Genomic DNA, 17,175 nt, shown 5'->3' on the forward strand with positions numbered 1-17,175 from the left:
GTGTTTTCAGGCAAATACACTTTACAGCTTCTACTTCTACTTGCCAAAACCACTAATCTAAAAATTACGACCGGCCTGATTATATGTCAAAAGTCAAGCCAAGCGTAACCAGGTAGCCCACTGCGACTGATCGGCTTTAGAAAGCAATAACTATAAAGAGGAATATCCATTATTTCTCTACTGAATAAATTAACTTTACAGTGGTACAAAACTTAAATCTTAAGTTTAAATAAAATGTGCCTCTGAAAGCTCTATAAATTGCTTTTCATTCTACAAAGAAGTTATTTTGTTAAATAACTTAATTGACACAAGAACTGCATGTGTACAAAAAAAAAAAAAAAAAAAAAAAAAGGAGAACATAATTGATAATCTTTTCTTCATATAGCGCTGACAGCCAGTGTCATGCAATTGGCACAGTGGGGTATATAACATATTTTAACCCCTTCAATCCCAGGGGTTTTTGGTACCTCAAAGCCCGGAGCAATTTTGCCATTTTTGCGCTATGTCGGTTCAGCGATTATTCACTTTTCCTGTGAATAGTGTACCCATATAAACTATATATTGTTTTTTCAAGGAGAGATAGAGCTTTCTTTTGATACCATTAGGTAAAGAGACAGAAAATTCCATCCAGATTTATCAATTCAGGTGTCCTGATTTCAGAAATACCTAGTTTATATAGAATTTTCATACTTTCCCAGCACATATAGGCAACATACTATAAGGTGTACATTACTTTATACAAAGACGTAAAATTTTTACATTAGGTATGATGGGACTGCAACTCTAATTTTAAACAAATAAAACAAAAACACCCACAAAGGTATATATTTCTGTAAAGCAGACAATCCAGGCTATCCTATCAGGGCTATTTGGGCATTCTACATGCAGGTATTTGGCCACCAATCACTGTCAAAGGTGGCCACAGAAATTAGTTCCTGCACTTTTTTCAACAACGCATCTTAGTATTTTGTAGTATTCTTAGGATTTTTTGTACAGGGTATGTGTTACGGCAGAGAAATCTATCCTAAATTGTTCAGCCGCCTCTCCTGATTACGGAAATACCCCACATGCCTAGTTTTTTTGTGGTTTCCTGGACATTACAGGCATGGGCGTAGGAACCCCTAAAAATCTGGGGGGGGGGACAGCATTTTCCCCCATCAGATCCCCACTTTCTCACACTATCTACCCCCTCTCACACTTTCTTACTATCTACACCCCTCCCTTCTCACTAGCTACCCTCTCCCTATCGCCCCCTTCTCACTAGCTACCCTCTCCCTACCACCCCCTTCACACTAGCTACCCTCTCCCTACCCCCCCTTCTCACTAGCTACCCTCTCCCTGCCCCCCTTCTCACTAGCTACCCTCTCCCTGCCCCCCCTTCTCACTAGCTACCCTCTCCCTACCCCCCCTTCTCACTAGCTACCCTCTCCCTGCCCCCCCTTCTCACTAGCTACCCTCTCCCTGCCCCCCCTTCTCACTAGCTACCCTCTCCCTACCCCCCCTTCTCACTGTCTACCCCAGGGGTGTCCAAGGTTTTTCTGCAGTGGGCCACTTCATCAGAATTGTATACGTGGGTGGGCCACACTCATTTTTCACTGTGAGAAAATATGGCCTTTAATAAAATATGCAGATTAAAATAAAATAAATAACACAAAACCTTTACTTTTCCTCTCACTGATTTCTGGGCCTAGAAAGTTTTGTGACTACAAATTCAGGACTCAGGATAATTAAAAATGAAATAGTTCTATTTATTCTAGGGATGCACCAAAATGAAAATTCTGGACCAAAACATTCACGGTTCACTTAGCCAAAACCGAAAATGACCCCCCACCTTTAAAAATAATAATAAAAACTCAAATTTTTAATAAAAGTAGGTAACACCACAATTGGACAAAAGAAAATAGCAATATGACTTGGCATGATAGGAGTGTGATTGCTAACAGCAATCACACTCCTATCATACCCAGGCAGCCAGTACATTCTGGTACAGGGTGGCTGTAAGTGATGTGCAGACCCCATACTGCTGGCAGCATCAATACACAAGGGGGGCAGCTAGCTATGTTTCAGCATGTACTGGCTGACTTGGCATGATAGGAGTGTGATTGCTAACATCAATCACAGTCCAATCATGCCTAGGTTCCAGCACTTACACATCCATTCTATCACACACACACACACTCATTCACAGATTCATTCCCTCAATCAGGCATACTTATTCAAACACCCTCCCCAAAACACCCACCCTCTTACACCCACCCTCTTACCTGCACTGCAGCTCCTCGATGCCGCTCACAGTCTTCAGCAGAGGGCGCGGCCTCCCTCTGCGTTCTCCCTCTGCGTTCTCTGGTACTGCACAGAGGATGTGATGTAATGTCACGTGAACTCTGCTGGGTTCCGGTTCCTCTGTGCAGTACAGAAGACCCTCCCACAGGTAAGTAGCAGGGCTCAAGGTGCGGACCGCGTAAGATCGGTTGCCCTGGCGGGGATTTCTTAATTATCGGTCCCCCCCGCATGAGTTACTGGGGGGGGGATCTATCCCCCCCGTCCCCCCCGGTTCCTACGCCGATGATTACAGGGCACAAACGGGACCATGCGCGTTATAGATTCCAAACGTGACATTTTCACATTTTGCTTTAGTAGATCTATGTTTCATTTGGGGCTCCCCCCTAATTATAAATATCCCCATAAAAGAATACATTGCCGTAAAGCAGACAACCCAGAGTATCTCATCAAGAGCATTTGGACAATTTTCATGCAACCATGTGGCCGCCAATCACTGCCAAAGTCAGCCGTAGCAATAATTTCATGCGCTTTTTTCGCCAAAGTGTTGCTGAGGATATTTTGCACATGGTATATGTTATGGCAGAGAAATCCAGCCTAAAGTGTTCAGCCGGCTCTCCTGATTACGGAAATACCCCACATGCCTTGTTTTTTTGGACACTACAGGGCACAAACGGGACCATGCGCGTTATAGATTCCAAACGTGAAATTTTCACATTTTGCTTTAGTAGACCTATGTTTCATTTGGGGCGACGCTGGCTTCTGCTGCCAGGGGGGGGGGGGTCGGAGTCCAGGCTGTCAAACGACAGCCTGGTCTCCCGTGCAGCGGCAGGGATGTGTCCCTGACACTGCACAAAGGGCTAGACGCACCGGTGCGTCCATAGGGATTTCTTAGCGGGCGTTTTTTGGACGTCCCGGTACGTCTATAGGGGGTGGAAGGGGTTAAGAAACTATGACTCGTTTTGGTTGTTTATGTAAAAACAATGATCTTAAACTGAAAACGTTCAGTAAATCTGGCTAGAAAATACATTTTAGTGCCAAGCTTGCATGTACTATGGTGTAATTCACGGCTTTCACCGGTAGGAGCGTAAGAATGTTTGTAGATGTTGCTATGGAATGGGATAAACGTAACTGTCTATATGTCAAATGACAACAAAAGGCAGACTGGGGACTTTTCAATTCCTAAATGCCATTAGTGGCAAATCTGTTTGAACTCAAAGATAAGCAATAAAATAAACTAATCACAACTGGAAGAAACTGCACTGGTATTAATAAAAACTATCATCCAAATAAAACAATTGACCAACCGCATTTTATCCCTCTTCAATGTATTTTTTTATTAAAATATAATAATTTAAAATATACAAATTTAAGCACAGATAGCAAACACATTTCCTCCCCCTATTACTGCAGATTTAGAGTTCTCTTGTTACAGTACGGAAAATATTTCTAAGTTGTATGGTATACGAGAGAGTCCAACAGAGGTCTCTTGATTAAAACTTAATGTTATCAAAGCAAACGTGAAAGTGTCTTCCTCTGCTGGTGTAAATCCATATGTACCGGACAAACAGTTTCCATAATCTTTGCCAGATTACCGAACTTCGATGACGTTTTTCCTATTATTCGGTATGTCACAGAAGCAATACATCCAACACATTCATACCTGCTGTGTACATATAAGCCATCGTGTTCATTCAGGTGTCCTGTTGCGAGAGAGTCCTGTTCACTAGCCGGTCTCATGGTATGTGAAAAGGTTACATGCCCCTCCTTCGGGTGTTAGCCTCTCTAAATATACACATGCAGAGGGGCACGTCTTTAAAGACAAAAGGATGAATTTGTCCACCAGGTACAAACCACAGCAGAAATACTAAGAGGCAAAATTGTGCTTTCCTACAAATCACTTGAGTACTAAAAAGCTTTTAATTAGCAATTAGAACCAGATGTGTGGATTGAAAAACAAACATACAAATGACATTTTTTTTTAAAGCATAACTACATTCATTTAATTAAAGCCATTTATGCAAACTACTTATGAAACACACACATTATATTTTGGCTTGAGAAAGATCCCATAGTAGGATCGAAACGTTCTGAGCTTCATAGTTCTTTGTGTTTCATAATTTTTCATCTGGGCAATTATTTTGGATGTTTTGACAAACGCTGCAGATTGCGTTTCTGAAGTTCATTCACTTTTTATGCAACCCCACAAAGGCTGTGAAATAATCTTTAACCAAAAGGTAACAGTAAACCTCGAGTAAGGGAACTTAAAGGCTGCCATTCCACTTAAACACCAAAGGGGAAGGGTAAACATTTTGTCTCTGTTCTATGGTTGTAAGGAATGTGTGTGTGTAATATTTGTCACAAAAAAAGTTGTATAAACAGTGAAGTTATAAATTTCATATTCTCATAATCCTCTATTTGAGAAGCTAGCCCAGACAGCCAGAAAGGCCCCTGGAGATCGGAACATGGCAGCAATTGCCTCACGTGAATAATAGGGCAACTTAATCATATACATAATGATGACTGTCTCAAATAAAAATAGCAAAATGTGAAAATGCCAACTCAGGCTAGTATGCACCCCATATCCAAAATCAGGCTAGGAAGGGTGACACACAACTGTAGCTAACACTGTTTATACTGCTTGTAAATTATACTGGAGGGAAAAAAAAAAACGAAGGACATCCATGAAAAACACACACACATTATATATATATATATATATATATATATTTGGGGAGCTCCCCTTTAAATGTACCCTCTAGTAAAAAAATACTTCGTAGACCTGTCATTTTATTCTTACCTCTGAAGATCTAATCATATAAAGAGCATTTAACATAAAGAATGTTCTTTTTTTCCCCAAATTAAAGTTACTCTTAAAAAAAAAGAAAAAATTTATTGAATAAAAAATAAACCACCACACGTAAATTACATTTACAAATCTTTCAAGTTAACATATATACCCAGGAGTATGTATGTATGTATGTATGTATGTATGTATGTATACACACAACCAAATCTAATAGGGAAGCACTCAAATGAACTAGCATTAATTATAAGGGGTGCTGCTGAAGACCAAGGTTATACACAATCCATAGATCAGCACACCCACATCAAATAGGTTATAAACGCTCATAACTATAGCTTTTATTAAAGCTACTTAAAAACACCTTTCTAATTGGAGGTTTAGTCACATCATATGGCCATATTATGCTAAGCCCACCACTACACCAAAGCACTCCAATGTAGGTAGGTCCTAACACTAAATACTGTCTCTTACACAAAGTTAAATCTTTTCAAATATATTACTTACCAGGAACCAAAATGCCTTCCTATACACAGACATTCCTACAATTTGTAGGTTTCTGAGGACCCCATTAATGGAGCACCTGTGGTGGGGAGGGGTGCTAAACCAAAAGCCTGTTCAGAGCTTCAAATACAAGCAAATGCAAAAGGGAAGCACTCACCTGAACTAGCATTAATTAAAAGGGGGTGCTGCTGAAGTGAAGTTATACGCAATGCATAGATCAGCGTACTTACATCAAATAGGTTATAAACTCTCAAAACTACAAGTTTTATTAAGGTTACTTAAAAACACCTTTCTAAGATAACAAAATTAGAGGCTTAGTCACATCATATGGATTTGTTTGTATTTGAAGCTCTGACCAGGCTTTTGGTTTAGCACCCGTCCCCACCACGGGTGCGCCATTAATGGGGTCCTTAGAAACCTACAAATTGCAGGAGTGTCTGTGTATAGGAAGGCCTTTTGGTTTCTGGTAAGTAATATATTTGAAAAGCTTTAGCTCCATCTAAGCAACAGTATTTAGTGTTAGGACCCACCTACGTTGGTGTGCTTTGGCATGGTGGTGGGCTTAGCATAATATGGCCATGTGATGTGACTAAACCTCCAATTTCGTTATCTTAGAAGGGTGTTTATAGTTTTTATTAAGGTTGCTTAAAGGTCTTGGAGTTTACAACTTATTTGATGCGAGTGCGCTGATCTATATATTGTATGTGTACTTACACTCACACTCGCTCATCTTCCAGTGGAAATGCCTTTATTTACTCTTACAAAGGATGCAAACGGTCTTTCTTATTTCCTAATTGAACCAAGCTAATAAGTATGCACAAGCATACCAGACATACTTTTAATGCATTGTCTGTTTTATATCAGTATTATAAATGACATTAATGAGCCATAAGTGATACAATTTTGTCTTTCACTATGCATCTGTTGCAATACTTCAGCTAAAAGAGCATGTGGAATATTTACGATCGAACAGCTTTAGGAGTAAATTGAATACAATGTGTGTTTGTTGGAGGGAACAGGAAGTTGGGGTGAGACAGTGCAGAGCAAAGCTACAAGTGTCTGCTTTGACTCAAGTACCTAAATATATTAACGGAGACCATGCGGATAGTGCTGCGGCAGGCTGATAACCGAGTTTAAGGAGTTCCATGACATCTGCGATTGTTGTGTACAAGAAATCCGTTAAAGCTATGGAAGAAAATTATACATTTAAAGGAAATACCACAGAAAGATCATAATATTCCTCATTAAAATATATAACATATGTTCTACACAATCACATACAGCAGAAAGCAAACACATAATTCAGGCCTTCATGTGAAGGCAGTGTGGCTGCAGAAATCTGTTTCTGGCTCATGACTCCAGCCATAATATGCCTTTTAATTTTCTTGTCTCTTTTGCAGATGCAGGGGGGATTCTGCCGAATTCTCCCATATACATTTGCCCCTTTACCCACACACTGTATGGTTTTTGTTTCCTCTGTCATGTTTACTGACCTCATCACCTCCCCACCCCGACCTGGATTGGCTACTGGGCAAAATTTGCCCAATGGGGGCCATTGCCAGGCTACATGTGGCCACAGTCTGCAAGAGTGTACCCACCTGCTGGAGATATAGTTTTAGGCAGGTGTGAAAAAATGCTGTAAAAAAAAAGAATGCCTAAAAAAAATACACGTTAATAGTTTATTTTTATTTAACAAAATGCAAAGCGAGTTAGCAGAAGAACAATCTAAATCAAATCAGTATTTGGCGTGACCACCTTCATAATTGCATCAATTCTTCTAGGTGCACTTACACAAAGTCAGGGATTTAGTACTTTATTACTTTTTTTTTTTCTCACTCCTGCCTAAAACTTGCACAGTAAGTCATTTTACTAGCCAGTAGCCTTGGAGTGCAAGGGCCAGTTTTAATCCTTACTCAGGGCTTGCCTCTGGTTGGGCACTGTCATCATTTGAATTTAAGGAAGACCATTAAGTCTTGAAAGCAGAAAGCGATTAGCTTGTACATTGTAGAAGGACCTCTATACAACATTTATCTAGGAGCTAGAAGATGTATGCCTCCCGAGTACGTGGTAAAATTGTAACAAGAAACTTTGAAATGAGTGGACCATGAAAATCTTCAAATTCTTATCTTATGTGTATGCTGCAGCACATATTCCATATGATCAACCTTGGCCATCTCCAAATATTTGATTTTTAAAAAAGGTATTGTGCCAACTAGACAAAGCACTAATCCCCCCCCCCCTTTTTTTTTTTTTTTTACCAGTGCCAAAGTGTTATCTGCCCTAGTCTACACACGACTTCCCCAGTAATAACGGCGTCTTGCAGCACCATGATACTTATATTTTGTGATAGTCGGCTGGATGTCACTAACATAAATTTAGATAGCAGAAGAGAAAATTCCCCAAATAATTTTATATCTGACGTATTCTTTTTATACTGCAGCAAACAGAAGAAAACATTTGTGCAAAATGTAATGTGATTTATCACCCTGCAGCACTGATCATGTTAACTGAAACCAGCATAAACCTGCATGATTTGGCTTCTACACTCTTTTCACATTTTTCACAGTGTGATATGGAACCACCTGCACAACAGTCACAGAAATAACTAAGGCAGATCGCTGAATGAAAGGTTAGCAGTCTTACAACCCGTTGTGTGCCAACATTCATCTTAAGCTTACATTATGCTTTACAATATTTTACAAACCCACCACACACATTTAAAACACTAAGTTCTTGTGTTTCTTCCCCCCAGTTCTAGAATCAGTTCTCCTGGGTTTATTCACTAAAGGGAGACTAGTGATTTCAACTATCTTGCTTCACTATTAATTCTGAAAGACCAGCAACAGTAGATTTTTCTTTTTATACAGGCTGGCCATGTATAATGAAAAATCCAATGTGTAAGGAGACTTTATTGATTTAACTATACATTATACAGGGTTCTTCCAGCAGCAGGAGCTTTCTGGGGTTGGCCTTTCATAATATACAATGAAGTCAAGGAGCCAACACAAGTCTCTGGCAAACTCTCCTGTCAACTCCGCCTTTAGCGAATAAACCCCTCTGTCTGTATTCCTCTACAAACACACACCATCCCACAACTGATGTTCCATTTTGTACTGTATATTTTACTTGACAATTGGTCAAATACAGATTTATAACAGAAATAGGATCCCACAAGAAGAACAGTATATACATCCTACCATTAGATGCAAATTATTACATCAGCAATTTTTAGGGTAGTAAAGTATAAACATAAATGTATATGGTGCTTGGGGTACGTTATTTTCTCTAAAAGGATTTATATGTGCAAGCCGATCTATGTTGTGAAATATTTCAATCAGAATAACTTAATTCATTTTAATATGCAATTTTAGTTAATTCAATGTACATATTTCATTGCAGCCTTTCCTTATCTCAACGTGGTAATAATGATATGTAGAAATGTGTGGCACAATTTAATCCAAACCTTTGGTCAAGCAGCTGTTAAATCAAAATATCTATAGATAACAAAGCCATTTAAAATAAATAAATAAATAAATACAGAGATTACTTTCTTGGCTTACTGGTTGTTCCTGTTAGCATAAATAGTACGGTATATACACGGCTTCATCACATGAGACAAGATACATGGGAAATGATAAAGCTTGCTTGTAACCTACATCTGCATATGGCAACGTTATTCCTAACTGATAACACATGTAGACATTTAGTAAGGTAGTTTCTGCAGTCAGAATTAGTTTTGGGTCTTACTAAAATAAATTGTTAATACTGTTTGTTTTTTGCTGATGTCGTTTCTGCTTTGTGTGACAGGTCATTGAGGACCTAGGGTGGTACCACAGTCTTTCATGCAGATGGCACATGGTGCTGCACAAGACCTCCATTAACTTTACAGCTACCTGAGCAGGTCAGGGTGGATCAGGGGATCTCCAAAATGATGGGACAGTGGTGGAATACCATGACTGTCCCACAAAACCCAGGACACTTGGGAGGTATGTAGCTGTGACACAAAATTAGGCAGTGTGTGCCGCTTTACCAGGTACCCCATTGGCCACACACACAGTTCTTTAATTTTATAATGTTTTTGTGGGACACCACATTACATAACATTCTGAAGAGTACCTAGAGAAGTCATCAGCAATCTATTATTACCCCAAGCAAATGCAAAAAGCTTTTAACCCCTTAACGTCCATTGCCGGGTCAGGCACGTCATGCAAAACGGTCACTTAACGACCTATGACGTGCCTGACACGTCATCAGACTTAAACAAGCTTAGAAAGTGATCAACGATCACTTTCTAAGCTTAAACGGTGTTACTGTAATGCCTCGATGTCGAGGCATTCAGCAACACCGAGATCGGCATAATGGGCCATGTCTGGCCTCTCCCCGGGGCGTCAACAGCCGCCATATATTGTATGGCGGCGGACGCCCGTTTTAAAAGCGTTTAGGAGGCGATCAACGATCACCTCCTAAACTTCAATGGTGTCGCTGGAATGCCTCGATCAGGAGGCATCCAGCGACACCAAACACTTACCTCTTGATGGACTGTGACCGTTCCGGAGAGCGGTCACAGCCGCAGCTGCCGGTGATCTTCGCCATCAGCAAGATGGCGGCGACCCGGGAAAAAAAATAATAAAGTTGAAAAAGTTCGCTAGACAGTCTCCAGACCCTCTAGAGAACTCTGGCTCCACTTGCAGGTTGAATACAGGTACTGCATTCAACCATACAAGTCAATGGAGCCCAGCTTTCTAATCACTATGTGATTAGTAAAATATTTAAAAAAAAATAAAAAAATTAAAAAAAGGAAAAAAAGAAAAAGCTTAAAAAAAAACATAGTAACATTTAAAAATTATTATGCTTTAGAGGAACTATCCAGTTCCAGCAAAATGTAAAAAAAAAAGTCCAAAAAGAGTAAAATAAAAAAATAAAGTTTATTATGAGCAAGTGCTAAAATTAGCGCTGTATCTTCCCAAAAATCCTGACGTGGAAAAATTTTAATAAAAGCATTTCAAATACCCAAGGGGTGTCTAATTTAAAAAAAAAATGAATGGTTTGATGCGGTAAATTGGAGTGGCCGGGCTCAAAGATAGGGCATAGGCACAGACTGACCGAAATGGGGAAAAAAAAGCGCACTTCCAAAATGTGGCATTTTAACCTCAAACACCAGACAAACCCATACATGTGGGGTATGACTGAACTCGGGAGATGTTCCTGAACACATATTAGGGTGTTGTTTGATAGTGACGTATACCTCGAGCTATAAATTTATACCCAAAGTACAATTTGTGTAAAAAAAAAAAATACAAAAAAAAATACTACCACAAAGTGTGGCAAAGGCTGGTGGTAGAATCTGATGCAAGGAAAGGGTTAAATACTACCATTTTAAGTACCTTGGGGTGTCTAGTTTTCAAAAATATATGGTTTTATGAGGTAAATTGTAGTGGCCAGGCTCAAAGATAGGGCATAGGCACAGACTGACCAAAATAGGGGGAAAAAAAGCACACTTCCCAAATGTGGCCTTTTAACCCCAAACAGCAGTCAAACCCATGCATGGGTGGTATCACTGTACTCGAGAGATGTTGTTGAACACATATTAGGGTGTTGTTTGATAGTGACGTATACCTGGAGCTATAAATGTATACCCAAAGTACAATTTGTGTAAAAAAAAAAAATAAAAAAAAAAATACTACCACAAAGTGTGGCAAAGGCTGGTGGTAGAAGTTCATGCATGGAAAGGGTTAAAATACTAGCATTTGAAATACCTTGGGGTGTCTAGTTTTCAAAAATATATGATTTGATGGGGTAAATTGCATTGGCCGGCTTCAAAGATACCCGAAATGGCACATGGGGGGAAGAATTACCAAATTTGGAAAAAATGGTTTTGAAATAGCAAAACGCTACCTGTACTTAATGCTCCATAATGTGCAGAAAAAAGCAAAAAAACATAAAAACATTGAGTATTTCTAAACTCAGGACAAATAGCAGAATATATTTAGTAGGTTTTTTTCATTAGCTTTTTTGGATGAGTAAAAGATTTTTGGGGTAAAAGTCAGAAAATGTGGGTTTTTTTACATTTTTCATCATATTTTATTTTTTTTATGGGAAATTAGATAATATGATTAAAACAATGGTATCTGAAGAAAGCCCTTCTTGTCCTGAAAAAAACAACATATAATTTGTGTGGGTTCACTAAATGAGTGAAGAGAAAATTACAGCCTTGGTCCCAATGGTACAAAAGGCAAAACACAGCCTGGTCCTTAAGGGGTTAAGCAGTTCCACTTGACTTCAGACTTGAGAGCCCCCTGCCATAATACTAGTATAACACAATTATTATAACACACTTTCCCCAAGTGCTTTTGCTTAAAACTCAGCATACAAAATGAACATGCCCCGTTTATGAAGCCCTCTGACAAGTCATGCTAGTCCATGGACATTCTAGACCAAACACTGCTCATGGGTACAGTGGGATAGGCACTAGCAATGCGTCTCTAATGTTTATGTAAACATAAAATCTCCTTATTTGACTACTAGGAGGTACTGACTGCTATTACAGTTCTGAGAGAAATCTGTATTTTGGCAGAATAGATATGGTAAACAGGTGGAGATCACACAATGTCCACTGAGGCTTACTGGAAGAATATACGTATAAGCAATATTGTGTACACATTGCTTTTAACACAATGCACAAGGGACTTTTTTCTTTTGAATCATTTAATGGCGCAGAACCAAAAATTAAAACTCAAGAGAAATGGTTCTTCTTCGGCATTAGTCTGCTAATAATCGGTTTAAGCAGCAAAAAAACAACAGATGCCAGAAGACCCATCTAACAGATTAGAGATAACAAGGTTCTGTATCACACATTTTAAAACTTCTATGGCCAGATGTCTATCACTTATTGTTGTTTTATTCCAAAATCTATATGTTTGATCTATAATGCTAGCAGCAAAGTGCAAGGAACAGCTGTTGGTGTTATATAAAACTATATACATATAGAAAACAATTCTTGGGGAGAAAAAAAGAGAGCAGTCGTCAAAACTGTAAAAAGTGTTTTTTAAATAAAATATTTACCTCCTGCCGTTTCCTTTAGAAAATCAGTGTTTTATGAGAAACGTCCATCCCCCTGGATGGGGTTTGCCCCTAACTTCTCCTTGCTGCTCATCACACATACTATGATTAAAACTTAGAGAGATAAGAGGAGGAAGAGGGGAAATAGTCTCCAAAAACAATGCAAAAGAAAGTAATCAAAACAAAAAACCCAGTCATTATGAATTGCCAGAAATACCGGGCAAAATGCCCAGTGGGCCACAGTCTGAGAGCACTACAAATTCACCACCTCTGTATGCAGACCATGGCTGGGTATGCCCGGCAGCACGTTAGTTGAGCATAAAAACGTAGTGTGCGTCAGTGAATATTAGCCGCGCTTACATCTTTAGGCAGCCACTGGCATTAAAGTGCCAGGTCTGCCTTGTCATGGCCAGTCTTTTCAGGTTGTACTGCTCTTTAAAGCAGAGCAAAAGAAAAAAGTTGAACTGAAAAAGCAAAATTAAAATTTTTTTATGAAAAAACAAAAACTACATGACCAAAATGTATGTGGACACCCCTGCCAATTGAGTTTAGGTGTTTCAGTCACACTTATTGCTAACAGACCCCTATATGCCATTTCCATTGATTAGCACTAGAATGGGTTGTACTGAAGTTGCCACAAGTCAGTTGGTGAAATTTCTGGCCTCTAAGGGTAACAACAACCAGGGCCGGCCTCTGGGGTGTGCGACCTGGCAGGGGGCGCCGCCGCAGGGTCCGCCGCGGGGTCCGCCGCCGCCACCGTAGCGCTGCCGCCAGCAGCGTACCTAGCGGGGGGGGGGGGGGGCGGTCCACACCAGGTGCCGCTCACCAGTCCGCCACTGGAGGAGCAGGCTCGCAAGGGAGCGGTATCGGAGGTTCAAGGATCTCCGGTTCAAGGATCTCCCTTGAACCCGGCTTAAAATCACTCAAGGGAGCCGGAGGTCTGTTCAAGACCTCCGATACCGCTCCCTTGTGATCCGCGCGGCAACAGCTGCTGTGCGCCAGGGTTTGTTGTCAGATCCCGGCGCACAACACTGAAGCCGCGCCCACCGCTGTCCGTGCCCTCTGACCCGGAAGAAGACAGAAGAACTGAAGAAGAGGAGCGAAGAGAAGGAAAAGGAGCTGTAAGGAGAAAAGAGGAAAGGTAGGAAAGCATTCAGTGAGAGTGAGAGAGAGTGGATTGGTGTGTGTGTGGATTGGCATATGTGTGTGGATTGGTATATGTGTGTGGATTGGTATAAATGTGTGTGGATTGGTATATATGTGTGTGGATTGGTATATATGTGTGTGGATTGGTATATGTGTGGATTGGTAAATGTGTGAGAGTGATGGGTGTTATGCTGTACCATTTCCAATGTCTTTTTCATGATCTAATTATGCTCTAAAAGTACATCATAACGCCCATCATTCTATACTGTTTCAGACAGAGCTGGGAGGCAGAGGCCTTGCACCCCCACCGCAGGACTCCTGAAAGATAAGTGAACTTCAAAGAGGGAAAGGGTAGATAGTTAGGAGGGGGTAGATAGGGAGAAGGGAGTGAGACAGGGGAAAGGGGGTAGATAGGGAAAAGGGAGTGAGAAGGGGTAGATAGGGCAGAAGAGAGTTAGAAGGGGTAGATAGGGCAATCATACTCCTATCATGCCAAGTCTGCGAGTAAATCCTGGAATCTGGGTATGCCTGGGCATGATAGGAATGTGATTGCTGTTAATTATATATATATATATATATATAATATTATTTAATTGTTTTGTCCTATTTTGGTGTGTTACTTACTTTAAATAAAAGTGTTAGATTTTTTTATGGTGTGGGGGGGGTCATATTCGGTTTTGGCCAGGTAAATGCTGCACTTTCAGTTTCAGTCCAGAATTCGTTTCGGTGCATCCCTACTACTAAGCCAGACAATGAAGTGGTAGGCCTAGACCACATCAATGTTTGGCGTAGTATATAGTGATTGGGGTTTTTTGTTACAAGTTTTTATTCCTTTCTTTTTTTGGGATGGGGGGGCGCCAGAGGAGTAGTCCGCACAGGGCGCCGGAACACCTAAGGCCGGCTCTGACAACAACTCAGCCATGAAGCGGTCAGTCGCACACAATCACAAAGTGGGGCTGCCAAATGCAGGAGCACAAAAAAAACAATCACCGGTATAACTCACTACAGAGTTACAGAGTCACAACATGACTTCATGTAATGGGCGAACAGCTGCACACAAGCTGAAAACTATGTGCAATGCCACTCGGATGGAGTGGTGTAAATCTTAAGGGCCGGATCTGGGTTTGGGGGATGCAGACAGAACGCTACCTACCGGAATGCAAAGTGCCAACTGTAAAATTTGTAAGGTTAATGGTCTGGGGCTATATTTCAGGCTAGGCAACGTAGTTCCAGTGAAGGGTAATGTTAATGCTACAGCATTTTAGACAATTGTATGCTTCCAACTTTGTGGCACCAGTTTGGAAAAGGCCCTTTCTTGTTCCAGCATGACTTTCCATTTTGACAAATTAGGTGCCAGGCCATCTCATCCAACAGTGGTTGAATGGACACAAATTTCCACAGAAACAGTTCAAAATCTTGTGGAAAGCCTTAACAGAAGAGTGGAGGCTGGTGTAGTTGCAAAGGGGGGGGGGCTCTGTATTAATGCCTGTGGTTTTGGAAAGGGATATCCAACAAGCTCATATAAGTGTGATGGTCAGGTGTCCACATATTTTAGGCCATATAGTGTATTTAAAGAGTGTCAATGTATCCAAACACCTCATACACCTCTCAGTAGAAATGGAGCCAGTCTCTACCCTATGTGCCCCTTTGCTGTTTTCTCTTAAGTTATATGGCCCCCATTGCTTGCTAAGTTATGTAGGTTAAGCATAACCTGTACCTGTTGTTACAATGTAAAGTTTGTGTTGTTTCGGCATGGTATACACTGAGGAATGTCACAGTATTCAAACAAAATATACAAGAGTCTTAACCAATACACCTACACTAAAGAAAGCAAAGCACAACCAGTCATATTCTTATGTCTGCACACAGTCTCACATCCTGTCCTTTATGCGATTCTGAAAACCATAGTTTCACTTTATAGGAAGTAAATCTTGCTTCAAGAAGTTTAACATGCAAGAAACATACGGTAATTACAGAGGAGCCCACTTAGAGCAAAACAATTCTCTAAGAATGTGGCCTTTCCTTAAAAATGTGTTGTGCAATCAGAAATCTTAAGAGATTCCTTTCTGCTCTGTAAATTGATGCCTGTGGCCACAGGTCACAGGTTTATCTGAAGGTCTATGGGATATTTTGCTTTTCCACATGCAACCTATACATAATAAAACAATAACATCAAAATATTGAAATCAAGCGGGGTAGGGTGTCTTGATACACAGTTAACAAGATGCTCAGTGAGCACAGAGTTACTCCAAAGGTTTATTCACTTATTTATCAATGATGAAGCATCTTCCCTGATAAAAGAATGTTCAGGGGACTGGTCCTGCATACCTATCTCAGTAAGGGGACTGTAAAGAAACCCACTGATTTAACTATGCATGATACAGGGTGAACCAAGGAGAAGCTCACATGGGCCATCTTAACGCCTTTTAGTGAATAAATAAATAAAGAGATATTAACATGAATTTAGGTGTTGAAGGTCACTAGCAAGCAGCATAGTTGTTGTTTTTAAAGTGTTGAAGGGTGCAAGTCTGGGTAAGAATCACCAAACACAGTAGAAACTTCAATAGTGAGCTACAGCTTCACAGAAGGAACAGGCAGCGCTGTTGAATATCTTGGCCAGCAACCAAGAATCCTCAGGGTATGCAAATTTGGGACACACAATCTTATCTTCTAAATGGCCTACTGCTGGACTCTATAGCTGTAGAAAATTAGGTCCAAACAGTTGACGTACCGGCTAATATAAATCAAAGAGCACCCAAAACATGAATCAAGCCTTACCGATCATCTCACCATCTTCTGACATGTCATCCATCTCCAAGGAGGTCTCATCACTGATGGAAGCCATTGCGCTGGATTAAGCAGCTGTTTTCTTTATGTAAACCAATGAGCACACCATCCAAGTAAAGCTACTCAAGGGGGCCGTTAGCAGACGCAGCTCCCACCGTGGAGTGTGAACACGGGCAGTAGAAGGTGGCGGACGTGCGCTGAAGTTCTGAGGGAAATATTTAGGGTGTTGTCTCTGCTGCTTGGGAGGGACCCCTTCCAGTTCGGAACTTTTTAGTGAGCCGAAGTTTGCGTGCACCGAAAACGCGCACAAAGAACATGGAACTTAACTTAAATCCCTCTTCTTGTTTACCCTGTCTTTGCACACAGGAACAAAAAAAAACGGAGCGCCTTCAGAAACACTTGGCAGACACGGACTGATATGAGGACGAGAAGGAGGGGCTGAGACACTAATACACTAAGTATGCAACGGAGCGGTGGACAAGATTAAGCTGGCTGCAGCTCCCCCTCTCTCTCTAAAAATGTATTTCTGACTTACAAACAATGCAAATACAAAAGGCTAAAGCATTCCCACGTGAGTTTATCCCACGGTGTCACGC

General features: G+C 40.7%; 1 protein-coding gene across 1 annotated transcript in view; it reads right to left on the minus strand.

The window, feature by feature from the left end:
• Positions 1 to 16,637, minus strand: part of LOC149302760 (anoctamin-6-like) — a 52,033-nt gene extending 35,396 nt beyond the window's left edge. The window contains exon 1 of the mRNA XM_089481969.1: positions 16,571 to 16,637. Coding sequence (XP_089338095.1) covers positions 16,571 to 16,637 — 67 coding nt within the window. The remainder of the gene's footprint in view (positions 1 to 16,570) is intronic.
• Positions 16,638 to 17,175: the final 538 nt, after the last annotated feature.

Source organism: Sceloporus occidentalis, unplaced genomic scaffold (assembly GCF_023333645.1).
Source record: "Sceloporus occidentalis isolate IW3139 unplaced genomic scaffold, rSceOcc1.0.p SCAF_17, whole genome shotgun sequence".
NCBI lineage: Eukaryota > Metazoa > Chordata > Lepidosauria > Squamata > Phrynosomatidae > Sceloporus > Sceloporus occidentalis.